Here is a 27,895-nt window from a genome sequence, read left to right as displayed (position 1 = left end):
TATCTTTTTTTGTACCTCAATAAGATTTATTTTTCATATTATATGTCTGCTTTATTGTTATGCATTATGTGTTAATATAGCGTTTAAGTCAGCCGTGTTATATCTTCGTGAGTTTGGAAATGATTACGTCAAAAAGCATTCGATTGCAAAGGATTGAAATATCAAATGTGTACGTTGATGACAAAGAGATGGGACGCATTGGCCCGTTATAACGGTGTAGGATAATACAGTACTACAATAAAAACATTTCTTTTATCAATGATATTTATTGTGTGTGCGCTTGAACCATGTTTGTTTCGTGTTATGTTCGATGTGGGTGTTGCCCCGGAATCCTGAATCCTCTTAAATTTTAATAATACAGTTTATTAGTGTAACCTTCATTGACGTCATGTAAATGATGGTTTTAAAAGTCTGTTAATCTTTATACCTATCATATATCAAAATAAATATATTAAAAAGTTAAAAGAAGAAGTTATTTTGAGCAAATTTGGACTAGTATTTTGTTTAATATTTTCGACGTATCATCGAGGTTTTACGAGAATACTCCTTCAACTTAATATCCTATAACGCGCTCCAGATCTACCGCGTTATACGGGGTTTACTGTAGATAAATTCGTAATTATTCCGTGTCATGACCTTATATTGCCTTTCAACATCACCCACGCTTGTAAATTCTATGGCTCATGATAATCCAAAATGATACAATCCCACGAATGTGTATCTAGATTAGGACATTCAGGTTCATGGCCATCAAACCGCAGGTACACGAGATGTGCAGTTTTTGCAATGTCTAATCGGAATATAAAGCGTGCTTTGACTTGTACTAAGCCAGACTGAGCTCTCGCTAAATGAAATCTCACCAATTTAATTGTTATTTTAAATAAGAGAACTAATTACTGTTTTTAGGTTTAGGGGCCTAGGGTTTTTTTAAGTTGGTGGCCTTCTGTACCTGAATGACGTTTTGGAGTCTCATTCATGCTGGTTACTTCACAAGGTTTTCGTGTTCTAATTAGTGTTAAATGGTGTAGTGGTTACACAAGTGGGGGTTAGATTCCCGATGAGAGATGGGGATGGGAGTCGCACGCTTAAGCCACTAGACTAACTGCTATTTAAATTTAAATTCGGTTGTCATCGTAGTTATGAGTGTCGATATTCGTTTATTTTTATTATATAATAGGGGGCAAACGAGCCTACGTACCGCTCAAAAAGAGCAGTCATCGCAGCCCACAGACACCTATTTTTGTGGGTGCGTTGCCGGCCTTTGAGGGAGGAGTACACTCGAATTTTGAACAGTTGGATATCGTATCTCTCAGATCCCCACCGGGAGTTGATTCCACAGTTCGCTATTTCGCAAAAGAAAATGTCTTTATCTGCGTTTTCGTTAAATAAAATACCAAATCACCGGCTTGAATATATATTTTTTTTAGTTTTTGTCCATGATAAAAAAGACATTGTAGGCGAACCTGTCAAGGACGCGTTACGCTTCAGGTATTATACACGTTTTACCCATTCGTGCCTCTGGAGCCCCAATTACAATTACCTTAAATGATAAAGTTTTAATTAGTCTTTAGGTTTCTTGTCTTGGACTTGTCTCGGAACTGTAACTTTTTGGTTTGCAGTTTCGATATTTGCTTATCAGTTTTACTACAGCTACTTTATTTTACAATATTTAAACAATTATATTATAACCAAAAACGCAATACACATTCACATGCAAACATAAAACTAAAATAGTTGTGAAATGCATTGATCATTATATGTTCAATTTAAAAGAGAATAAAGCTATTCTATATAATAAAGGATACTAGTTTTTTTATGATATTTTTAAGCATTTTATAGTATTAATAAATATAACTATTTGTTCGTATTTGTGTTATAATCTGAATTTATACTATAAACGATTGAGTTTCCGTAATTAGTTTGTTGACCGAGGAGTTTTAAATTAATTGGAAATGAAATATTTCATTAAAAAAAGGATTCGAGTCTCAGAATTATGTGTTTCCTAATAATAGGCAAATCAATAAATACAAATAAATTGTTACTTATTTATTATACTTGTAAAATATCATAAATTAGAAATTAAATTTGTAGTATTTAAGTTAGTACATCGAAATATGTTTTGAGGATTCTGTTATGACCTTGTTGCGTAATTGGCAGTGAGCCATACAAATAGCCAAGAGCTTTTCAAAATCAATTTGTCAAAACTTTTTGCACTATTAGCCTTTCCGTAATCACCAGAGGGGGTCATTTGTCTTTTTATTCTGCACTTTATGAATTAAATATATTTAACACTAATACCCGAGCTTTTCTTATTTTTAATTAATTGCTATGGGACGAGATTCTGTGAAGTGATTGCCCTTCAGTGTCAGCAAGGTTGGGTTGGAGTTCTAAAGGTATTGTTCTATACGCCAGTCTTTTAATTCAAGAACCGAATTTGATTCGTTATTTTTTAAAACTGCTATAAGATAAAGGTATTTCGTCTCTTTCGGCCTAATTGTGTTTATGCTGTGATAAAAAGAGACGAAAGGAAGGGTTTTTCATTAGTTTTGAAATGAAAAATACTTACGTGAGGGTAAACCGTGTCGTTACGTAACGCGTTACGGTGCCAGTTCGTCCATCTTCCCTTTCTCTAGCATATGGCCAAATAAAAATAGTTCAACTTAGATTAGTTATCACTTATGTCCCGACGCACTAATTTGTTTGAAATAAATTACAAGTCGAAAAGCGGACCCAATATCAGTTATTCTAAAAAATAATTCTAAAATCTATATGTACTGCAACGTGAATAGTGTTAATAAATTATAAATATTATCCTTTATGGCGTACGATTAATTATTTTAATTCTGTCCAAAAAAACCTTTTAAATTCACTATCGTAATTGATTTATTCTTTATTTTTGCTCGTCTGCCTTTGATTGACTTGCCAATAAAACGGCATGCTTTTTGCATATATTTATCCTGATGGTAATAATTTTCTTGTTTAATTAGCAATTCTAGAACATGTTGCAATAAAACTTTATCGTAAAAATTTTGATGAAATATTTAATTATTTCGATTAGCGATATGTGTGGGTTTAGAAAAAATCTGTCACGTGCTTAATCAATGCATTAAGCAGGGTTTTGATTTTTGATTCCCACAAATGTCTCTGAGTAACGGGATTTTCATCATGACCAAGACGCAAAGTTTTATTTTTTAATTTTTATTTTATGGTAATTGTTTTTAACTTTATAAATTTGAATTGTGAATATATTTTCTTCCTTTAATTTCAGGAGAATATAGATCCATCTCCATACAGCCTTTCGCCAGTGTCTGCAAAGTCACAGAAGTTGCTTCGGTCCCCGCGGAAAGCGACCAGAAAGATCTCTCGGATACCTTTCAAAGTGAGTATTTATCAACAGCTCAGCGTTTGCCTATGGATTTGTTCTCTCTCTTTATTTTACAAAATAATATAGTATATTACAATATATTACATTAGAAAACCGCTGTGGTTTGTATGATTGTAACCATACCTGTATTTGTCGAGTCCATAAGGTTTGCGTACTTTTGCGCCTGTTTCAATTGAGTATTCCTAGCTTTTGAATAGTTCCTAGTTACGAGAATAAAATAAAAATAAAAATATTTAATTTATAATACTCTTACAACGCGATTTCCTATTATGCGCATATTTATTAAATAAATCGAATTGTTTAAATTTTATTTTGCTTTATATCGGTAATTACGGCTGGTTTAGTTAATCAATATACTATAAATCTGTTATTTTCAGGTCTTAGATGCTCCAGATCTGCAAGACGACTTCTACCTAAATCTGGTGGACTGGTCAGGCCAGAATGTTCTCAGCGTCGGCTTGGGAAGCTGCGTCTATCTCTGGAGTGCGTGTACTAGCCAAGTAAGTCTATTGTCAAAATTCAATAAATTGAATGTAAAAAATAAAGGAAATGAAGATTTTTTGATTTTGAGTTTTTGATCCGCTTAAAAAATAAAACCAACATAATTTATTTTCGTTTGCAAAACAATAACTACTTGTTTAATGTTTAAAAATAAAAAAATGTCAGTGGCCCATGAGGGGATCGAACCCGCGACCTTCGCGTTATTAGCACGACGCTCTAACCAACTGAGCTAATGGGCCGACGCTAAGACTTACGAAATTGCCGACCTGATGAAGCAAACTAAATCTCCATAGTAACAAATCGTTGATGTAACTTTCTTGAAGGAATTGAGTTTACTAAATACAGTATTTCTCGAATAACGCGGTAGACGCTGACCGTGTTATAGGCCATCGCGTTGTATTCATGCAAAACTAGTTTTTTTTAATTTAAAAACTAGGAACCCGAAGTTAATAAAGTTGTTTAGTTTAATTTAATTACAGCACCATTGATACAGGGTAGAAAGACAAAAAATAATACTCCGTGTTCTAGGGGGAAATACTGCGTTATACGGGTAATAGAAATCGCGTTATACGTAACATTTGTCTACTTTTGAGTGCTACGAAGTTAGCCTGTGTTCGTTTTTATAAAAAACAGTAGTTTTAAGATAATAACGGGCGACGCATACAAAAGTCCACTAGTAGAAATTACGAATGTGAATATTTTAGTATGGCAGCGTGGAATATTTAGCATTTATAAAAAGCAATAAAATTCGTCTAGTTTGAGACTAGAGCTGTGCATGTGTTTTTTGTTCGGATTATGCGGTCTCAAGGCAAATCTGTCTTTATTTGGTTCCGTAAATTAACTTTTTATTCGCATTTTTTAAATATAGATAACATAGGAGGATGTGTGAGGATGAATCTCCCTTTTACCCAATCCAATGATTGCTTTCCAATATATTGTTTTTACTTGACTTCGTACCTCTTGAATTATTATCGATGTTAGTATCTACCGCCGTCAGTTGTGTGATCTAAATGACAAAGTATTAGTCATTACATAAATCATGACACGAAAATATTTATTATTAAAAATATTCGTGCAATTTAGTGACAAAAAATGTGCTTCATTACTCTTTGTCTATTGATTTTGACGTATGACAATTGCAAACATTCAACTTCCAATATCGTAATATAAAGAAGTTACATCAGAGAGTTAATTGAATCTCTAGGCAGTTGATGAAAGACCGATATTCAATCAAATCGCTAAAGGTCCGTCAGACAAGTGACTGAACGAAACGTTTAATATTAAGTTAACGTCTAGAGATTCATTTAAGTATCTGATTTAACTACTTTATTGCGACATATCCTAGTATTATTCCATGGTCTGCAGCAGATGTGTATTCAAGAGATTAGTTTTATATTAAAGTGATCCCCAAAAACTAGTCGGTGCAATGATAATGCAGGACAAAGCCCTCTCAAACATGAGACTCGTTTTTTGCCACAATCGTGTTTTACAATCTGTTACGTAATTTCGACTCCGGCGCATAGTATTAATTTAATTAGTGTTATTTATAATAACTTGTTGGTTTAGTGCGAAATTGCTCTTTGTATATTTATAATTCGTTTGTGTTTAAGACTTCAAAAATTTAATTATGTATATTCTGGAATTCATTAAAATATTCTATTAATTGGATTCAAAATGTAATCGTCAAAATGTATATATAAATCGCTTCAACTTCGCTCATTTTTGAGGACGTAGGTTCGATCACCGGCTATGTACCAATGGACTTTCTGTCGTCTATCCTGTCGTGTAACATTCGCTCAAACGGTGTAGGAAAAAACCGGCTTGCCTTAGTCCCCAAAAAGTCGACGGCTTGTGTCAGGCACAGGATGATCACCTTCTTGCCTTTCAGATTTGATAAATAATCATGAAAAATATAGAGAATTCTGGTCCAGGCACAAAAATCATTTTTTTATATTATCTTATATTTTCTATTTTATGGAAAGTTAATTAAGTCATGATTTGATTATTTTATTCTTCATAGGTGTAAAAACTCCGTTATTTAATAAAATAAATATTCATGTACTTGTGTGCGTTTGGAGACACGTGACGTCAGATAGGTCAGACTGTCAAAAAACTTGCAAGGTTAATAATATTATGAGAATTTCCTGTGCCAACCTGCATTCCTGATTAGGGGCAATGACCATGCCGTATCACGGCCTGTGTCTATGCATTTCGACCTCAGTTCAAATGCTAATAATAAATCCTTTAGTTATTTAAATAGACCAAGTGATGTGATGCTTTGTGTATATGACTCTTGAATGATTTGTCGTCATATTATGTAGAGTTAGTTACGCGTGTATTTCTCAACCATGAGTTCTTCGAACCATGGCTGTGACCCAATGTTTTTTATGTGTAGAATTAAATACAACTTAGGAATCGGGAAGAGAGAATGCGGTAGAATCTTATTTCGTAAAACAGCTGATAGAATTAATAATATATAACAATTATACTAAGGATATTCCAAAGATGGTTACATATAATATACAATAAAAATATATAAATACTTCTGTAGCCAAGATAGAAGGTATATTGTGTAGATTATTGTAGCAGCCACTTTCTTGGATAATATTTAAGGAGTAAAATAGTTTTATCACTTGTAAAACAATGATTCTCATTCGGAATCAATAATAATATATAAATGAGTTGTAAGTTTAAGTTTTCGTTTTAGACTTTTTTACAGATTTTTGACAAATTATAATATTTGTAGCAATTTTGTCAGTTATGTTTTTAATAAAATTTGATGATACAATATAAACGTAGCTAGTTCTAATAGAGTATTTTGTACGAAGAATGTACTCTTAATATAAATAAATACTTAAGTATTTAGTATAACTGACTTTTGAGATCGAGAACATCTTTCTTACTAGAAATGATGTTCCATGTGACATATAAATCATATGCTGAATCTAAGCTATTTAATTAGCTTATATGTACGCCCATAACGAGATAGAATTATAACTTATGCAACGATATAAATATTTTAGTCTAGGAGCGTCTCAGTTACTTATAAACACGATTTTGTTAAGACAAAGTATGACGCATTTTGATGAATTATACTATAAAAGTCAATATCAAATCATTTATTGAATAATAAATTATAATAATATGAGGCACTTTTGAAAGTCAAAATTACAAGTTAGATATATTAAAAAAAAAATTTTAGTTGCCTCTTCCAAATGGTTTCATATGGAGAGGAGGTCAAGAAACTCCATACAAAGTCTTTTCAAATAGTTTTTACAATACTTTGTATACATTGATTTTATTATTACATGTAAAGACCATGTACCTAGAATGTAACTTAATAAAATAAAATATGAAATATAAATAAAAAACAATGCAGTAGAATGCAGATAACTAAATTATAATATATATACACGGTGCTCACATCTTCACAAATATTGCAACTTTAGATTTTAAATTATTTTCTATAAAAAAAATATTTCTTTTACTCTCGGCACGGGTAACTGTGACCCGTAAACCTTTAAAATCCCTCTTTTTATACAGTTTGACAGAAATAGACGAAAAACGAAGCCGCAGAAATAAAGATTACTTTTTATAATATATATTTTTTTAAATATAAATCAATCTTTCGTCGAATGTAATTATCTGAACTCAAATAAATCCATCAGATTATAATCTTGTTGAAGTGATTCGAATTCGCTTTGAATAAAATTTATACGATCGCAAATATCGTTATTTATGACTAAATTTTGACTAATTATTTTGTTAGATTTTACAATTTAATACGTTTTAACACAAGCAAGAGCTTTGAGACAAGAATAGGGATAAATTTGACTAATTCTACTTTTAATAAAAAAGAGTTGAGAATGTTCTCTCTCGAAAGCCGAATGCACGAATTATCCAAGAAAGCATTTAACAAATTTTGTGCGATTTTTCAAATCTAATCATTATGTATATACTACTACTGTTCGTGTGTATGACACTGAACTCCTCTTAAACGGCTAGACGAATTTGATTTTTTTTTGTATGTGTTTGAGTGGCGCCCTGGACGTAAACCATCAAATCAGTCCGGCAGTTGGCGCTGCAGTTGGTACTATACGTTGTTTAATATCCAAATCGCTTGAAATATCATGCAGGGCAACGTGTGCCGAGTCTCCTAGTATAAATTATATATAACAAAAGCAGTTATACTACATATACATATATTATATTATGTATAAAGAGGTTCAAACATTTACAAAACATGGACAGAAAAAAAAAACATATTTAATACATCGTAGTACTTAATATCGAATTCGGCTGCATTGTCTGATTTTGTGATTGTATGAGAAGGTGTGCTCATGATGCAGGTTAATGTGCTCTAAGCAACATTACACTGGTTTAAAAAATGGTTAATGACAAAATGTTTGCTATCTATTGTCGCACTGTAGCCAATTGTATAATAGAACACACACAATTACCTTTTGGTCGCAAAGCTTACACCACGAAACCAAGGTACTGTTAGTGAACACATTAAAAGTATTAACTGGCTCCTACGCTTTGTAGTTCAGCGGCCTGCATCTAACTACCCACAGTAAACTCGTCCACCTCCACACATATCAGTGGGAATAGGCTACCGAACAAGATCTATAAGTTATGGCCTAGACTATCTCTGCATTGAGCTTTACATATACATGAAGTATTCTTGACTAACGTAAACCCATTTTTTTTGGATACTTAGAAAATAGACTCTAGGTTTTGAACGTACTACGTTTGAAAACCACGTAGGTACCACTAGGCTACATGCATTGTATAAAAGCATTGTTCGCCTACTGGCTTCTCTCATCCATGTGGTCGTAGGTTCGATCCCCTTCTGTGAACCAATGGACTTTCTGTCTATGTGCGCACTTAACAGTTGATGACCACGATCGCCGAATTATCCATTAATCTACGGCATGTGTCAGTCAGAAGGCAATAAAAATAATCAAAACAGCGGTTGCAATCCTGGATTGGTATCAAAAGACGTAGTTTGACAGGAATAAATATGCCTAAAAACCTGCTACAACAACAGATGTCTGTATCTGTTTCATGATAATTTTTCAATAATTGGGAAGTAATTTATCAACCTGACTCACGCCGTCGGCTTTTTGGGTCTAAGCCCTAAGGTACGAACCTACGACCTCATGGATGACAGTCACAGGCATAGAAGACCAACACAGCTCGTACTTCTGCTTTGGGTATATAAAAAAAAATTCCAACGGCTAGAAGGGTAACGGTATTAAGAAGAAATTTAAAAAAATTACGCGAATGGACGATATCTCAGATACCTGTACTAATTAGGTATTTTGTTAATAATACTTTGTTTACTGTCTAGACATAACAGTTTGAACTGCAAACGGCATCGCAAATCTGGTTTTTATATTTATTGGACTAGAGAAACGCAGCGTCGCTGACACATTGTTTTAAAATCGGCCCACGCGTTGTATGTTGAGGCTTTGGCGAAATTTTTACTTAGGGCTTGAGTTTTTTAATCTTCATAAATACTTAATTAATCAAAAGAAAAGATTCCTTATATGGAAATTGTATTCGTTTTTACAACAAACACCTAAGCGAAATTAGAGAATTATTACTAAAAAATTCAAAGAAATTCTGAATAAGAATCGAATAGTATTATCAATGTTGTCAATATATCGTATTTATAGAAACGATGGGAACACCCAATAGTTCAACATGCTGCTAAATGCATAAATTTCATAAGAAACGGGCGAGCCGTTTCGGAAGACTATGGGAACTAACATATATGAATATATGAAGTGCAGTGTTGGCCTAGTGTAAATTGGAGCTGGTACACCAATAGTTCTATTTGCGTATTTAACATTCGAACATTGAAGGAATAAATCGTGAGGAAATTGGCTTGCCTTAGACCCAAAAAGATGACGGCTTTTGTGAGGCACAGATATGAAAAAGTTTTATTTCTATTGACATAAAATTCCCGTATATTATTTAGTAATTGAAATATTATTCATTCCCGTTAGTACTGCACGTTTAGAAAAACTTCTTTAAATGACGTCAACAAAACAAAACAAAACAAAAATAATTCATTCATATAGGTAACATAATGTACACTTATGAACGTCAAAAAAAAATTCATTAAATGATTCTAATTTTACATTAAGTAACTGCCAGTTCTCAAATCAAGGGCGTAGAACGGAAGAGAAGAACTGGCAATGAACTCTTCGCCACTCTTTTTAATCGCCAAGTTTTTTTTTTCATAATGTTTGTAGGGAGCTGCAACCATTACACCATGTTCCATATGACATATTGTGTAATAAGGATAATAAAATAAATTAAAAACAAAGACGACAACGAATAAATTTAAACCAGAGAAGTTTCGTTTGTATTAATTAATGATTGTGTTATATTCCAGGTGACTCGACTTTGCGATTACTCGTCGGATGGCAACACCGTGACATCTGTGGCATGGAGCGAGCGAGGCCACCATGTGGCTGTTGGCACACAGAAAGGTCATATCAGTGTATGGGACGTGGCTGTCAATAAAGAGGTAGGCTTCCATAACATTATCAAGGCTTTCACCAGCACAATAAGCAGCAAGGGCTTTGCCAGGCACTCATGTGTCAGAGAACCGGTAGCTATTCCCATCAAAACCATCTGATAGATGACAGGAGACAGGCAAACCCGTCTCTTCCTATAGTGGTTCTTAGAATATCTTCAGCTCTGACCTCTTCTCTGCCTATATGCAACTAAGAAATGTATACAGACACTATGAGAATGGCGACGCTTTGTGTATTGTCTTAAACAAAATGTTTAAAATACTTTATTTCTCATTACAAAAAATGTATTTATTTGAATGAATATGACTCAATATGTATCGATACTCAGAATGTAGTTCAAAAATTAAATGAAATGATGGAATTCACGTCTACAGTACTGTCAAATAAAAACAAGTGAACAACTTTATTTTTTATTGAAAATTGTTTCAACAAGTAAATCTTTTTATTAGTTTTTGAGGTGTTCATATACAGCCACTTAGCAAAACAGGTGTGATATAATTAATATAGTTTTATTGCATTCGATCAAAATTCAAGACTAGATTGGAACCAGTTTTGCGTAAACATAGACAATGCAATGCGACGTTTACTGGTATTATTAAATTATGTAGTCCAATGAACTTGTCAAAATGTTACGTCAATAAATTCGTGTTGCTAATATGACGAGGTGATTGCCAGTAAATTATTTCTTTTGGTTTGGCGTGGTTAGCGCCGGATCAAGTAATGTTTGGGTTTCAAACAAACAAAAATATCTTTAACAACGACACTTATGAACGTCAAAAAAAATAAATTAATAGTGAATTTACATTTACTGCCAGTTCTCAAATCAATAGCGTAGAAGGGAAGAGAAGAACGGGCAATAAACTCTCCGCCACTCTTTTTAATCGTCAAGTTTTTACACAACGTTGTAATTGGAGCTGCAACCATTACACCATGTTTGTAGACGACTGCCTGAAAATCATGAGTGAATTTGGAGAATCTCCGCACTGAATAACTGTAATAACACGGGTAATAACTGACATTAGACAAAGACGAAAGTCCGTCCCTATATGAGGCATTTATTTTAGTATATTCCCGTTCTACATATTGTCTCTTGAAAAAGTCTCTTTCTACAAAAGTTCTTCAAATTATACGCTTTGTTTTCAGGTATCAAATCTTCAAGGGCACGTAGCACGCGTGGGCGCTCTGGCATGGAACGGCGACACGCTGAGTTCAGGCTCCCGTGACCGACACATCAGACAGCGTGACACTCGGGCACCCAGTGAGTATATCCACTAGCTGTTCTTCGGTTTCCATGCGTTGGTTGGTCGACAAAAACAGGCGGGCAAAGCACCCACTGTAAATGGGTGTCTATGGGCCGCGATGACTGCCCGCCCTTTTTGGGCGTCCGGCATGCTCGTTTGCTCCTGATTGCTGTTGATGATTGCTTAAAACTAAAATGAATATCATCGCAATGCGAAGCTAATTCAATGTTTTTATAATAATTAGATATCTATATTATACTATCGCTATGTGTTCCGGCAAACGTTTTGCGATGTGTATTATTTCTTGGAAACATTTTTAGTTCAATAAAAAACAACTATCTACTACAATAAAAAAGTATGGGTTGATCGTAGAGGGGTGAAAATTATATTAGAATGCTTATTTATAATATGTTTACATGTTAGTGTAAATTTTCCTAATAGTACCATTATCTTTAAGTTAATTATTTCTATATTTATATGCGGTTACATATGTCCTGTAGGTCAAGGAACTACTGTATATTTGGTCCTTATCACTCAAACATTCGGTCCGAAGCGGTTCTACCGTGTTATAAGGAGGAGTTTTGTATATAGCATAACGATTCTCAAGTAATTACGATTTCTGGTACAATAATTTACTTGCGAAGAGTAACTAGTTAACATTTATTCACGGTCTTTCCAGATGCAACATCATCACGTATACTACAAGGGCATAGACAAGAGGTGTGTGGATTAAAGTGGTCCCCTGACGGACAGTTGCTCGCTTCCGGTGGCAACGACAACAAACTCTTTGTTTGGTCTATGGTAAGTTTTATTATCTATTAGAAACAATTTTTCCCGCGAAAAGATAATTATTTGACAGTTAATTTTATCCAACGCCGATAAAGAAGTTTCACTTCAATAATTTTAAGTTCTGCTATTCTGTCGTGCCTTTTAATAAAAGCAGGCGATTCATTTTCCAGGATCACAATTTCTTTCAGTTCTGTTTATGTCAGTAGATTTTTTATTTGTGCGATAATGTGGTTTTGCGGTGTACAAATGTATGACGGCTTGCGGTGTGGGCTGATAAACACTTCCTATCTCACATTTTGTGTGAATTTGTTTGGAAATATTTGATATGGAAATCGTTCGTTCTTCGTGTTGATGAAGTTATCGTTAAAGTTTAATTACTAAAATGCTGTACGTAGCGCCATCTGGTCATAGTGTTAATAGGTGTCTAAGTCAAATCATTTATTCTAATCATCTGAAATTGCACTTTTGAACGTTAAATAAAATATAAAGATAATTCTAGTTGCCCCTTCCAAAAGGTAGTTTTGTGTGGAGAAGAATAGGCAAGAAAATTCACACTTATATGAAGACAATGTAATCCTAGAATAAAACTACTATATAGGTCTATAATTGTATTATTAGTATACATATTCCTTTCATATTTACAAATATCGAAACCGTAGAATGTTATACATTTAAGAGTAATAAAAAAACAATATAACTTACATTCTTGTACCACAATACCCCATAAATGATGTTTGTACTTTGGCTAATCTGAAAGATGTTTGAGTTATTTTATCTGTATTTCTAGTAATTAACTTATGTATATCACTTATTTTACTAAAACGATCTAGATTCTATCACATATGATATTTTCATAACTGAATTGGCAAGGTACTGTCATAATATTAATTGACTGTTATAAACTAGACACTGTTAGTGTAGCCAAAACGGTAAATTGTAATAATAATTGTGTACATTCTCTTTTCCGATAATGTCCAAATAGGTTGTCTACTCTCTATATTCTTTATAGTGACATAAGTGTTATTTAGATTTAAGAGTTCCATGTAAATCAAGCAAATTTTTGATTATTCCAGCATTCTCCATCGCCAGTGCAAACATATTCGGCGCATGTGGCAGCGGTGAAGGCCATCGCCTGGTCTCCGCACCAGCACGGCCTTTTGGCCTCTGGAGGAGGAACTGCAGATCGCTGCATACGTTTCTGGAATACGCTGACTTCTCAGCCAATGCAGTGTGTCGATACTGGTTAGTATTTTTAGACTTTAGCAAATGAAATAAAAAATTACCAAACCTAGAGCGATGTTAGGCTACTAGTGTATTGAACTTCTCCCAATCCTGAGATCGTGTATTGGAATCGCTGCTTCTATTTCGTTTGCACATTAAAACTTGCTCGTAATATAGAAGACATCGGAGTCATATGACCCTGAAATCAACTTCATCAGTATCAGACACAAAAGGCTGATGTTATTATTTTAATTGTGATAATTCCAGGTTCCCAAGTATGCAACCTCGCTTGGTCTAAACACTCCAGCGAACTTGTCTCAACACACGGATATTCGCAGAACCAGATACTTGTTTGGAAGTATCCTTCGCTAACGCAGGTAATTATTATTAATATTTTAATATATCACTATATGTTAAGAAGTGAGTAAAATTCAAGTGAAGTTATTGAAGTGATAATTATGGGAGGGTAAATTGCTTCGTTACGTAACGCGTTACGTTACCAATCTAGCTTCTCTTTCTCTCATGTATACGGCAGCGCTATGCAGACTCCTCTCTCACTCTAACCCGCATCTCAAAGCATATTCCCTTCTCCGTACTCACCGTACTCAGTAGTATAAAATATATTTTACTATCAATAAATTTTTATAAAATAAAAGTAACTTGTTACTTCCATCGGGTGTCCCGAAACACATTTTTATTATTATTATTAATAATAGTTAAATATAAATAATAATGCCTTCATCTGAAACTATGTCTTGGAAAATTAAAAAGTTAGTTTGAATAGCCACAGATCACGAATCTTGAGGACTTATTTCTTCACATAGTAATGTATAAATATTTGTATTAAAAACTGGCAACACTCTGGTTTGTCATGTCAGCGGTATCGCCTGGCAGTATTTTTTTTAATAGTATGTGATATGGATACAAGCATTTTAGTCGAAGTATAGAAGACACAAAGATAACATAAACAACTTTAAGTTTCTGATCTTCTAATGTTTATGAATAATGCAATTAATGATAAATAAATTTAATTTCCAGGTCGCAAAGTTAACCGGTCACTCATATAGAGTGCTTTACCTGGCCTTGTCCCCTGATGGTGAGGCGATCGTGACCGGCGCAGGAGACGAAACACTCAGATTCTGGAACGTTTTCTCCAAAACACCTTCACATAAAGAAAATAAGAGCGTGTTAAACCTCTACACGGCTCTTAGATAAGTGTTGCCAGATAGACATTGCCGGTTTATTGGTAAAAATTTGGTGGTAGTTTGTGGTTTTTAGGTTATTTGGAATTGGTGTGTGATTGGTTTTCGTACGTGTGGTGTAAAACTCGGAAAGGTTTCATTTATATATTTTTTTAAAGTGTTCTTTAAATAGTGTTGCCATTCCGCATAGACAATTTGCCAAATTACTTTGGATTGTGATCATGTTTTAGATGTATTTAGTTGTTTAACTTTTATATTGTTTATTTAGAAGACTATCGCGCTCTCTCTTTCTCAAGTGTACTTGGATAGAGATGGCGACAATTTGTCTTCAAAAAATGTTTAAAGAAATTCTTTGGAATATGTATACAATAGTTTGTGTATTTCATATTTACTGTTTGTATAAATTGGATGGATGTGCGCTAAATAATAATATCATGGTACAAAAATATAAATAGTGATAGAAAAGTATGCTAAAAGAGCGTACCAATTTTAAAAAGCCGGCTACGCACTCTCGACTCCTCTGGTATTGTCCGTGGTGTCACTTAAAATTAGATGAGTCGTTGAGTATGGTAGTCGAGGTATATAAAAAAATACTTTATACAACAAAAATCGCAATCAAGTGTTGCCAGTTTAAAATTATTTTAGACGGTTTATTTCTGTCTCTTTCATGTTTTGAGAAGAGAATTATTATTTAGCACACATCAAAGTTTAGTAAATGTTTACACGCGTTTGGTTAGTTTGTATATAATGTGTTTTGTATCTATATATCGTTTTGAATATTTTTGAAATTATGGTTTTGAAAAATTAACTTCAATATTAAAATTACATTTTTGCAAAAATATATTTTCAAAGGCCTCGTTTTAAATACGAGTTAAAATTATGAAATGTAGTTAAATTTAATTTGTTTACTGTAATAAAACACCGATTAGTCTTAGTACATAATAAGTATCTGTAAATAACTTAACAGTTAAAATCACTTGCGCATAATTAAGTTAGTTTTAAGTCTCTAACGGTACCTCTAATGATCTCAACAAATTCTTGCAAATTTAACTTTATAACAAATTAATTTAACGGCGTATTTATTTGGTAATTAGGCTTATATTAGGATCTGCTCTGGGCGGGAGGAAGATTTTTTGTCTCTTTCCGGTTATTTTTTTATCTACCGCTTTCTATACTCGATCTATGATAAAAAATTCAATCCAATCTATCTAATCTACGCAAATTTAGATTCATAAATGTCAAAATCAAAGATATTCTACAGAAACATCCATCGATAGCTTTTTGAGAAATGGATTGAAATATCAATCTCTAGAACTAAAATTCGATTGAAACGGATTCGGATTGTGTATAGGCTATAAAATTGGTTTTTGGAAATGGCAAATAGCTTCCACGAATAAAGGAATCCGTTAAATAGAAGCTATTTGACATTTCTATATATCTATACAATTGACAATTGTCACCGTTTGGGTGTCAATTGTCAAGTCATAGACAAGACCAAAGAGGCCACATATAAAAAAAAAAGTGTATGTGGCCTTTTTGCTAAACAGATAAATAACTACGTATGTAGATTTACATTTATATTATTTGAAGAGACGTTTATCCACCGGTTTTCCCGCCAAGAGCAACATCGAGGTACCCCAAGGTTTTGGTTGTTCTTTTTCCTACTAGATGAGTAGTCTGATTGGATTTGTGCAATTTAGATTAAGCGCGGTTGCATGCGCCGTTTTCAATGTATTGGAAACGCCCTTGCAACCGCATTTGTAGTGGTATGGTCGAAGCCAAATATTAAAATTGTGTTTTTTGGTGTACAACACTTTCGGAGTCATTTTTGTCAATTTTTCATCGATTCATATAGTTCTGATTACTGACTATAGATATAACTTTTAGCTTTGTTTGTAATTGTCTATCTACTTTCTTCTACCTTTGGTCTATTCATTTTTTCCCGCTAAAAGTAATGAAAACTCAAACGTCAATATTTGTTTCTGTCAATGTGACGTTTCGCAGACGTCATTTTGACATTGAAATTGGACAGTCGATTCCAGGCATAAAATGTTTTCGTTTAACGACCGCAAATAAAAAGAATAACAAATTAATATGTGCACGCTTGTATTTATGTAAATTAATGACGGTTAGTCCCGTTCATAGAGATATATTTATAGAAGAAAATAATATATTCATGCACTAAGATAGACTGATATAGATAATTAACAATGTAAGTATATGTAATCTGTATTCTAGATTAAATTGTGTGATTTAGAAAAATATCTTTTATTTTTATACGAGTAAGTTATTTCCCACCAACGTTATTTTTTTAATTTACAATGTAAATGAAAACACTTTTTTAAAGTTTTTATTTATAAAAAGTTATTTGACATGAAAAATACGAATCACAAAATATAGGTAATATAATTGTTTAGTTATATATGTTTATGAGAAGAACAATTTTTTTTTAGAGGTAGAGAAACTCTTGGCACGTTTTTTAAGCTATTGTATAGCTTTTATCGCGGGCCTTGAGCGTGGGGACCGAATCAAATCAAACTGACGTAATAAAGGTGCGCCCAATATGCATTAGAGCAGGGCAGAACGCATACTGCGTGTCACATCTCTCTGACGAGATCGGGCAAGTAAGCGCGGCCGGTATGCGTTAGACACGAGACAGACTATATAGGCTTGTGAGTCTGAGTCTGGTAGATTGAATTAATGTCAAAGAAAAAAAAATACTGCATAAATAAAAAATAAATAAAAAATTATAATTGCATAGGTTGATAAAAAATGCTATGCAATAGCTTTATCGCGGCAGTCCCCAATTGCCACACATTTATTTTTTTGAAGTGAAACTTCTTTAGAATCGTTGTGATTTCAAACCGGATGCAACGAAAAAGCGACAGTAAAAAGAGACAGAAACATTAATTCATATGATTTAACGTGGGAGAAAATGAGATAGATAAACTTCTTTCGAATCGTCGTGATTTCAAACCGGATGCAGCGGTAAAGAGAGACAGAAACATCAATTCATCATATGATTTAACGTGGGAGAAAATGAGATAGCAGGCATTATACAGCCTCTCTTTACTGCCGCTTTTTCATTTGATCGAATTTCAAACTTTCGATGTTTTAGTTTTTCCCAAATTAAAAATTTATATTAAACTTATAAATTAAAATTTATCATTAAAATATACTGTTTTAAAAGAACACACACATTTAGATAATGGAAAATGATTAATTTATATATGATTAATAATAAAAAAAATGTTTTTGAAGGTTTCACTTCTACCATGTGTGAATTGCACATATGTTTTTTTTTTATATTCTGCTGCTTAAATTTTCGCGCAGTTTCCGACATGGGACAATTTTGCATCCCACAGTTCTTTTCGGGGACAGTGGGACTCGTAATTGGAAAAAGGGTCAGTCTGGTCACGTTATATTACCATACCATTCTTAATAATCACCCTTTGCGGTTGTAGGCCCAGTCTCATTACGCGACATACGAATAATATTTTCTGGGCGTGGTTTTATAATATATAATCAAAAACAAAATGTACTATGAATGTACGGTGGTATCCAATTAAATCGACACAAATTCACACATATTAACCCAACTTCAGAAACAACTACATCATTATATCAACGTTAGTAATATGTCACAATTTGTAGGTGGGTTCCAGACGTCGCCGGAAGCCATCCTCGCTCCATTAACGGGGCCAATGGTTGCTTCCGTTTTATAACTGACAGTTAAATGTAAATTTTCAGTTAACAATTGTGCTATTGTTGTATATAAGTAATTATTTCGTAAACTACACACCTTACAGATTCAAGCATGATTGTACTAATAAATTATAATAAGTATGCCTTTAAAATTTTTAAAATGTAATTTTATTATCAAATTAGGATCTATTTTATAGTAGTAATCATCCACTAACTAGATTATTATATTAACGAATTATTTCTGAATTACTTTATTTCTCATAAGAATTGCATACATAATTCACATACCGAGAAACAATATATAAAACTAAGATTAATAATAATTAGAGCGCAGATATATACGTATTTGAAATAACAAAACAAAACTGCAACAAAAATGTGGGTAGACAAAATAAACTCGATCAGTCAACCAAGCAAACATAGATGTTCGAATTTGATTTTTTACTAGATGTGGAATTGATGGCATAGTCTGATCTAGCAAGTTTATATTTTATTATTTTTATAAAACTATTTTATTTTTAGTTTATAGTTATATTTATAGTTATATTTATATATTTTGGTATATACAAGGTTTATAAAAGATATTATTTGTTTTTGTTTAATTAAAGTAATTACTACTGTATAATTTAAATTAAGAGATTAATTTAAGTTAAGAGGTGTACCTAATATACATGGGGTGTGTTATTTTATTTTGGTTACAAAGTCATTGCACTAGCACTGTGTGAAATTCAAAGAGCTTTTGATGCACATGTTTAAATCTTGCCGCCAAACAGTAAAAATACAATGAATGTGTAAAATTTATACCATGAGTCGATGGCTCTTTGTATCTTAGCTGTCCTGGTACACAGGCTGAAAAATTGATAATTTTAGTACCAATAAAGCTCTCTTTATATTCAATAAATTTTAAAATTGTAAACTGCCCATTTTTAAGGAATACGTAAATCTGTAGGGAACGTAGCCTTGTACTGTAAATAACGGTTCAGTTTCGTTCTTAAAAGCCTTTAGACGCGTGCATACCTTGTTTCGATATATTCTTAACATAAAGATAAGCACACAATTGTCTATCCAAAGGGTACTAATTATTATTATTACTATTACTACTAGGTAATTATGTCTTGAAATATTTTAATATACACACTTTCAAACTTACTCAGAAATAATAAACTTGGTGTAACTAATAAATATAATTATTAGCAAAAACATAATCGATCATAATCATCAAAATTAAAATTAAATGAAATATATATTATGTATGTCGAACAAGCTGAACCTATATATATTACATTATACTGATTTATTATATGCGGAATTTGATTTGCGCAGGGCATACATTTAGGGGCGGAATCGATTTAAAAGTACCAGAATTTAACAAAAATATGAAAATATAATCAACATTTGTTGGAACCTTTTTAATTTTTGCTATAATTACATCGGAAAGTAGCCGCGGGCGTATTGTCTTTAGGAACATGAAAGAAATGTAATGGGAATATTTTTCCAGAATATACTTTTATGCTAATATCGGTTAATATAACTAGTTAAATTAGAATCAGCACGAAATTATTTAATTGTAAAAGGGATCCTTCAGGTCCCTAGGGAAACGGTCACAAGGACTGACATGGGAATTGTATTTTGCTCCTGAAATTTTTAAAAAGAAATTTCACCCAATCTGCTATGTACCTAAAGGGAATATTAAAATACTGGAATTTTAAAATAAAAAAAATATTTAGATTAATTATAAAAATATCGTAATACTATGAGTTATTTATTATTATTATTATCAAACTCAATCAAAAATTTAAGACTTATAAACTTAATCAAAAATTGCCTTAAATTTGAGCGATTTCAATTAATTACTATGTACAGAGCGCGCGTTTCTTTATATAATTAAATTTGCATACCCGAAACGATCGTTAGTTAAGCAATTATTTAGGAATTCTCGCAAGAAAGTTCGTACATGCTTCATAATCTCGCTCTTTATTACTTACCAAATACATATTACAATTGTTTTAGGTTTATATCGGCGTAGGCTTTTAACCACTTGTGCCACGTAAACAAAAGGTATTTGTAATTAGTTATTGTAATCGAAAATAATCCTAAACAATACTAATTCAATTAGAGCTTTTTTGAGGTGAAACTGATGTATTTAATATTTTAAATTGCATCGTTAACTAGGCATTAGTATTTAAGGCTATGATAAATATTAAGTTAATGAGAATCTGTTGATTTTAACAAAAACTCCTCGGTATTGAAAAATAGGATCTATGGTCGGTAATAAATAAACCGAAATGATTTTTAAAATGTTAAATATTACATACAAAATTAGAATATAATATGTTATATCCGTTATATCGATAGCAAATGAAATTAATTCTAGCCGATTACCGAGCGGTAATTGCTACAGCAAACTGCATTAGGCAGACTTAACACTACCCAGGTGGCTGTCAACTTTGTTTTACGGGCTTAAGGCCGAATTTTCATCCGTAATAAAACCATGTTGTTTTCCTGTATATCTGTAGTAAGAAAATACATTTACTAAAAAAAATTACTACAAAACAACCACAAAACAAAATTAAATACAAATTAATTACAACTAAAATTACTAAACAAAATCAAATTAGATTACACGAAATTAACCACACAATTTATATTTATTATTAAACAACAAATAACCACAAATTCAACAACAATAAGTATGAGTAACGTCTATATCTAATGCGAGCGTCGAAGGAGTCCGCCCGACCGTCATTCACTGCTCTGTTTTTTTTTTTTTTTTAATAGAACAGGGGGCAAACGGGCAGGAGGCTCACCTGATGTTAAGTGATACCGCCGCCCATGGACACTCAATGCCAGAGGGCTCGCGAGTGCGTAGCCGGCCTTTAAAGAATTGGTACGCTCTTTTCTTGAAGGACCCTAAGTCGAATTGGTATTGTGTATCCGCTCTCCTGTGAGGCGGACATCAGCCAGTTTAGGCATAGCCCCCGCTGGCGGTGTGGATGTTCTGGGCATGTTGTGGGCTCTTGGTGTGGCGGAGACGAGGAGCGTCGGGCTTGCTTTTATAGCCCGAAAACCAGTTCAGTCCAGTATACTCCTACACTTCACTTGAATTTTTACAGCTTGTACTGTATTATTTTTGTAGTTAATGTCACTGGTTTAATACCAGTAACGAAACCAATGTTCATTTAGAGGCTTTTTTTGTAAATCAATAGGATAATGATCATCGCAAGAGAAGCGAGTTATACATATAACAGTTCCATCTCTATGTTACCTATATAATTATAAAATATTATTATTATATTATATAAAAAATATAAAATATTATTTTAAGAGCAAAACGTATAACATTGTCAGAAAGAAGAAAATGGGGCATGCGAGGAACCTGCTAAATAGAAATCTGAGACTATCCCTTTGGGGTAAAGGCAAATAAATGAAATATCACCTTGAAGGGTTTATTAAATAATATTTTATAACTCGGTTTACGTTAACTGTTAATTAGATTATTCGCAAACCTTTTAATACATTATGCTTAAATTCTAAAGAAAATTATTAAAATTACATTTAAGACTTCAAAAGCACCCCAATCAGCTAGCAGGACAGCTAACTACTCAACGACTTAAAAACCGGCGAGACATTTTTGACCAGGACAACCCAACAGACTGAGTTTAACAAAGAATAGGTAAGCTCCGCTGGAAGTAGCGCAAAGACTGATTGTATGGTATATATAAAAAAATATATTTAAATATAAAACTTTTATTCGTTTCAGTAATTGCACCGTAACGAACAGTATAATGAATTCTAATAAAAATTTAGCAATTACACATTACTTCCAATTTTATTTGTATATTACAAAAATAAAGCAATATTATTCTTTGTTTTGCATAAATGACGCTTTTCTTAATTATTAAAAAACATACATTGTTACACCATGTCTATTAATCACCTTCTCAGAAGTTATTGATCACTGCCGTGTAATCCTTTTAAGGGAAGGGTGATGAAACGTTTAAAGGGTTGTCTTTATAGTGGCATAAGTTTTGACAACAATTATTATTAACTAATAATAATAATTAAGAGCAGTGTTGGCCTAGTGGCTCCAGCGTGCGACTCTCATACCTGAGGTCGTAGGTTCGATCTTCGGCTGTGCACCAATGGACTTTCTTTCTATATGCGCATTTAATATTTGCACGAACGGTGAAGGAAAACATCGTGAGGAAACCGACATGTCTTAGACCCAAAAAGTCGACGACGTGTATCAGGCACTGGCTGATCACCTACTTGCCTATTAGATTTAAAAATGTTCATGAAACAGATTCAGAAATCTGAGGCCAAGACCTAAAGAGGTTGTAGTGCCACAGATTTTTTTAAATAATAATAATTATTTAATGGTTCTCGCATTAATTACCATATTTGTCGAATATAACTTTGTTTAATCATATATCTAATTTGTAGATTGTTGAGTATTGATATCATTACTCAGAGTTGTCGTTAGACTAATTCCACTTATAGTACAGATTGGATCAGACCCATCCTAAACTCAATTTAAAATATTCTCTGAATAAAGTCATTTAAACAAATGAAGACTGTCGACTAATGATCATATATCGTGTAATGAGCAAGGTTTGTACAAAATAACTGTGAGCCCTGCACGTCTAGGTATGTCGACTTATTGAGACAAGGGGTGGAGGTCAATGAACTCTCCTCACCCCGCATGTGCAGCCTGAATCAAAAATAACATTACGAAATTTACTGAAGGTTATATTTGACAGTTGTGTCGGTTTACGCCCAAACCCTAAAATAATTAATCCACAAACTCAGATAGAAAACATTCTGAGATCAGACTGTCACAGTTGATCGAAATATATATAAAAACTGGTGTAAGTTATAATCTTATAATAGGAATTTGGGACAGTTCAACTGTCATTTTTATGCAAAGGGCTATCGACATACACCGATCCGACCTACCATGGATAGCTTGTATCGACAGATGGCTATTATAATCCGTCGATTGGATACTAGCACACTTTTATCAGTATTTGGATTAAGGTGTCTATCTCATATGGTCAAAAATGTATTAAGATAGGTTATTGGGTTTGGGTGATAGAAATGTAAATAAGTTGGTAAGTTAATCAAGGTGTGCAACCTATGCAGTGTTGGCCTAGCTGCAGTGTGCCACTCTCACGCCTGAGGTTGTAGGTTCGGTTCCCGGCTATGCACCAATGGATGTCTTGGTGCGCATTTAACATTCGATCGATGGCTTGCCTTTGACAGAAAGTGACGGCTTGTGTCACAGGATGATGATGGATGACTGATCACCTATTTGCTAATTAGATCGACAAATTATTTACATTTAAAAAAATTAATTACATTTAAAATTCCTCCTGTGTATGCGACAAGATACTCAAAATTGTTCAGTGTGCCTCGTACGAAGTCGAATTACCTGCGTAATTCTCCAATGTTTAGGGTTTTGTCGAACTGTGACAACCATTTTCAAGAAATTGATATTATCTACCCCAAGAAGAGAGATGTGAAGAAGTACCTGGAGAAGCGGGAAGACTCCGATTTTTTTAAGTAGTAGTTATTTATAAATTTTTAGTATAATTTGTTGCTTTTTTTTAATTTTGCAGTTTTTAATTTTATTCTTTTGTTTTTCTTTTAAATGACACTTTGTCTTTTAATGCTTGTTTTCTGTTTTTTATTTGATCTGTGTAATCTGTTTTCGCTTTGTGTATTGTAATCGTGTTTTGTATAATAATATGTGTTAAGTAGCTGTTGATTACTTATTATTAAATAAATAAATAAAATAAATAAAAATGATCATAAAACAGATGACATAAGTAAAAATAATAAAATGTGTATATTATTACTTTTACGAACCAGATTCGATTTAATTAAGAGCACACCTTCAGTCTGTTATCCTTATTGTCAATGGCTGATATTTAAAAAGAGACCATACTTTTTCTTCAGTGAGAGATATGACAAGAAATTAAGGAATTTGGAACTAACATGACAAGTTTGGCGTAAGTAAAGCATGATCGGTCTAAGTATGCTTAATTAAAAAAAAGAAGATTAAAATAATTTATTCATATAGTACAACGTACTTATGAAAGTCCAAAAATAAATACATATATATAAAATGCTTTTACATTTACATTTACTGCCAGTTCTCAAATCAAGTTCGTAGAACGGAAGAAAAGAACTGGCAATGAACACTCCGCCACTCTTTTTATTTTTTTGTTTTTAATTATGGTGCACTAACTTACCTTGACTTACCAACTTTACAGAATGTTGTTTTATTTTTAACAACTTCGCCTCAGGGTGAAGGTTTTAAAATGGCGTCTTCTGATATCCACAAGTCCCTACTTGAGGGGCCAAGGTATTGGCTCTACGCCAATTTCTGTATTTCATTTATCTAACAAAGGTCTATCTTTGCACATCTGTTATTCGAGAAGATTTAAAAAAACAAACAAATCACTTAAAACAGATGTTAAATAATATTCTTTTTTATGATTTAGTAGCTCAGGTTTGACAATCCAAGGCTTAAAGCTGGAACTAGTGTGGGTTGTTAAAAGAACAGAGTATTTTATTAATACTTTTATTGGATTATTTAAAATGCATCGTTCGGCACTTCAAAGTACCATTTACATGTGTTTATCTAAACATACATTTAGATTTACACCTAATAATTACGTTAATAAATAATACTTTACCCGTTTCAAATAAAATTCACGCATAGAACGGAAACAAATCACAGAAAACTTCACAAGAAGTGGAATTGAGAAATGACACGACATTGATTGCGTTAAACGTCACTTCACTATACAATGATAAGCTGTGTGGAATCTATTTACTATACATATCTAGGACACTTAGAAAATCTACATACTTACAAACTTGCGCTAAGAATCTAGACTTTTAGAATTTTTCAGCGGTCGCGTTGCAAATGGCGCTGACTTCACTTTTTTCTTATTATCTATCGTATTCGTAAAAGAGTCTGTGAAAGTTGGACACTTGGAGCTGGGAGCGCTGTTGCCTGGTGAGACACCGCTGTCAGTACTCACAGAAGCTGAACTCGGGCTATCACTGGGGTTATTGCAAACGGTCAACTCTTGCCCAGGCAGCGATACGATTTGCCCCACTTGCTTCTGCCGAACCAAGTTTATACTTTGGCACATATTCTTTCCATCAGTCTCTATCGTCTCCTTCTTTTGGTATCTGGTTAAAGTCCCAGCGGACCCTGCCGAGTTCGGTCGATACATGGGCATGAATGGCGTTTGGGGATAGTATTGCATTTCAGGCGCTTGACCGTGAATCCAGGGCCCCATTGTGGACACCACTGGAGGCATGTGCATGTACATTGGCATTTGAACCACATGGGTTCCGTCTGGTAGAGGAGCGAAGCTTGGGGCTACGGCCATTGGTCGCACTACTCCCACAGGAGTTGGAGCGCTATGAGGACGCAATGCTGGATGTCCATGAGCATACTGCGGGGTAAACTCCTCACCTTCGTACACTCTCGGATGTGGAATTTGGGAATAATCTACATTTGGGAACACTGTATGCGGTCCACGTTGTAAATAGGTGAACATCTGCTGTTGCGCTTGCTTCATGGCGACATATTGTTGTAAATGAAAATGTGTCTGTTGTCTTTGATGAGCCAAATCGTGTGATGGCGTAGTTGCGTTACCGTGAATATAGTAAATATTAGATTGAGTATTCACCTGAGTAACTGGAGTTTCTCCTTGGGAATACTTATTGTCTACTGTATTGTTTTGGGGATCTTGATACTCCTCTGGTGGGGCTATGTACTTCGGTGTCGACGGTGGAGTAACTTGTTGTGACATTGGATAACTTAAAATTTGGGCGATGTACGGTTGCTTCGCCGAGTGCGCTGGACTATGCGTTTGGAATGTAGGATTGTACGTGACTTGGGATTCTTGACTTGTGTCTGATTGAGAGTCCAAGTCCTTCTGAACCGCTCTTTGGTTTTCGTTAACTTCGTTTTTCTTTGGTTTCTGATAAGGGGCGACCTTCGGATTAGATTTCCAGTTGGCTCCTGCGCTTTGTGGTCGTTTAACAGGTGACTTTGTTGGATCCTGCCAGTTGTCCCCATTAATTTGCCGAGTTTCGTGGGGATGTTGCGATTGGGCGCTTTGTGTTCGGCGTGGAGGTGGTGACATGCCTTCGGGGACGTGTTGTTGCCGGTAACAGCGACGGGCAGTGCCAGGACTGTGCCTTTCGGGGGGTTGAGGTGGCATAGGTCGATGTAACCGTCTTCTGGCTGGTGTGGGTGGGCTTGGCTGGGACTGCGAAGACTGCGAAGCGGAACGCCACTCGTCTATTAACCGTTTCCGCCTCTCATTCTCTATCCGCACTTCAGTCTCACTCGATGAATCATAGTCTTTACCCTGTGAACAAAAGGGATGCAATGTGAAACGGCTTCATATAATCTTTAAAAACTTATTACAAATCCCAGTAATACCTTTTCGATTTTCTCGTCCAGCATTTTGAAAAAGTCCTGCATGCTGGCTGACGCCTCACTGCAATCATCAAAGTCAAAGTCAGAATAATATTATTCATATAGGTTTTATGAACGTCAGAAAAGAAGTAAAATTAATTGTTAATTTACATTTACTACCAGTTCTCAAGTCAAGGGCTAAGGATAGAATTCTATTGATATATTTCATGTAACCACAAAATAAATAGCTACAAGGCTACAGTTTAATTAATGCGGTCAACAGAATTCGTGAAGATTTGGTTTCAAAGTTGAAGTTTTAGTGCGGGTCATTAATTACTTTGACGAACATCAAGAGTTTGATTTATCGACACCCGCGAGATTCCACTACGGCTTAAAATGTATTTGGGGCACTCTTTGATTTTTGCCTTTAGTAAATACTTTAGGTAGCAAATAAAGAAATCTCAATTAGTTAATTGCAAAAATCCAGCGGAATGTTGCATATAGCACTTGGAATATTGCACCTGTTAAACGACCTACTTATTAATAACTTTTTAAATCTTTTTATAGACACTTAATATTAAAGTGTTATTTGTGCAGCAGTGTTGGCCTAGTAATGTGTGACTCTCATCCATGAGGTCGTAGGTTCGATCCCCGGCTTTGCACCAATTGACTTATTTACGTACCTCATGGGGCACATAATTCTTTTCTGTATTAATTCTTCAATTATTTCAGTTCCATGTGACTCGGTAATAAATCCGTAAAGAATTAAACGTAGGATCGCGGGATCTAGGTACGTTATGTACATTTGAAGACTATTTTTTTTTTTTTTTTTTTTATAGAACAGGGGGCAA

The 27,895-nt window shown here is 33.8% G+C and overlaps 2 protein-coding genes and 1 non-coding gene across 3 annotated transcripts in view; 1 reads left to right on the top strand and 2 right to left on the bottom strand.

Moving 5' to 3' along the window:
* Window positions 1-17,080, top strand: part of LOC111000676 (fizzy-related protein homolog) — a 56,139-nt gene extending 39,059 nt beyond the window's left edge. The window contains exons 3-10 of the mRNA XM_022270220.2: window positions 3,269-3,379; window positions 3,763-3,885; window positions 10,293-10,427; window positions 11,581-11,695; window positions 12,358-12,479; window positions 13,541-13,709; window positions 13,956-14,065; window positions 14,727-17,080. Of these exons, the coding sequence (XP_022125912.1) occupies window positions 3,269-3,379; window positions 3,763-3,885; window positions 10,293-10,427; window positions 11,581-11,695; window positions 12,358-12,479; window positions 13,541-13,709; window positions 13,956-14,065; window positions 14,727-14,903 (1,062 nt within the window). The 3' untranslated portion in view covers window positions 14,904-17,080. The remainder of the gene's footprint in view (window positions 1-3,268; window positions 3,380-3,762; window positions 3,886-10,292; window positions 10,428-11,580; window positions 11,696-12,357; window positions 12,480-13,540; window positions 13,710-13,955; window positions 14,066-14,726) is intronic.
* On the bottom strand, window positions 4,052-4,125 carry Trnai-aau. Its single transcript has one exon. It is a non-coding gene; the product is annotated as a tRNA-Ile (tRNA).
* Window positions 17,081-25,165: 8,085 nt separating the features above from the next.
* LOC111000680 (extensin-2) overlaps window positions 25,166-27,895 on the bottom strand; it is a 58,375-nt gene continuing 55,645 nt past the window's right edge. Inside the window, exons 4-5 of the mRNA XM_022270227.2 lie at window positions 27,069-27,126; window positions 25,166-26,994 (exon numbers count right to left, since the gene is read on the bottom strand). Coding sequence (XP_022125919.2) covers window positions 25,486-26,994; window positions 27,069-27,126 — 1,567 coding nt within the window. The 3' untranslated portion in view covers window positions 25,166-25,485. The remainder of the gene's footprint in view (window positions 26,995-27,068; window positions 27,127-27,895) is intronic.

The sequence above is a fragment of the Pieris rapae genome, chromosome 2, assembly GCF_905147795.1.
Source record: "Pieris rapae chromosome 2, ilPieRapa1.1, whole genome shotgun sequence".
Lineage (NCBI taxonomy): Eukaryota > Metazoa > Arthropoda > Insecta > Lepidoptera > Pieridae > Pieris > Pieris rapae.
The sequence above is the reverse complement of the archived record's forward strand: the minus strand, read 5'-3'. Positions and strand labels throughout refer to the sequence as shown.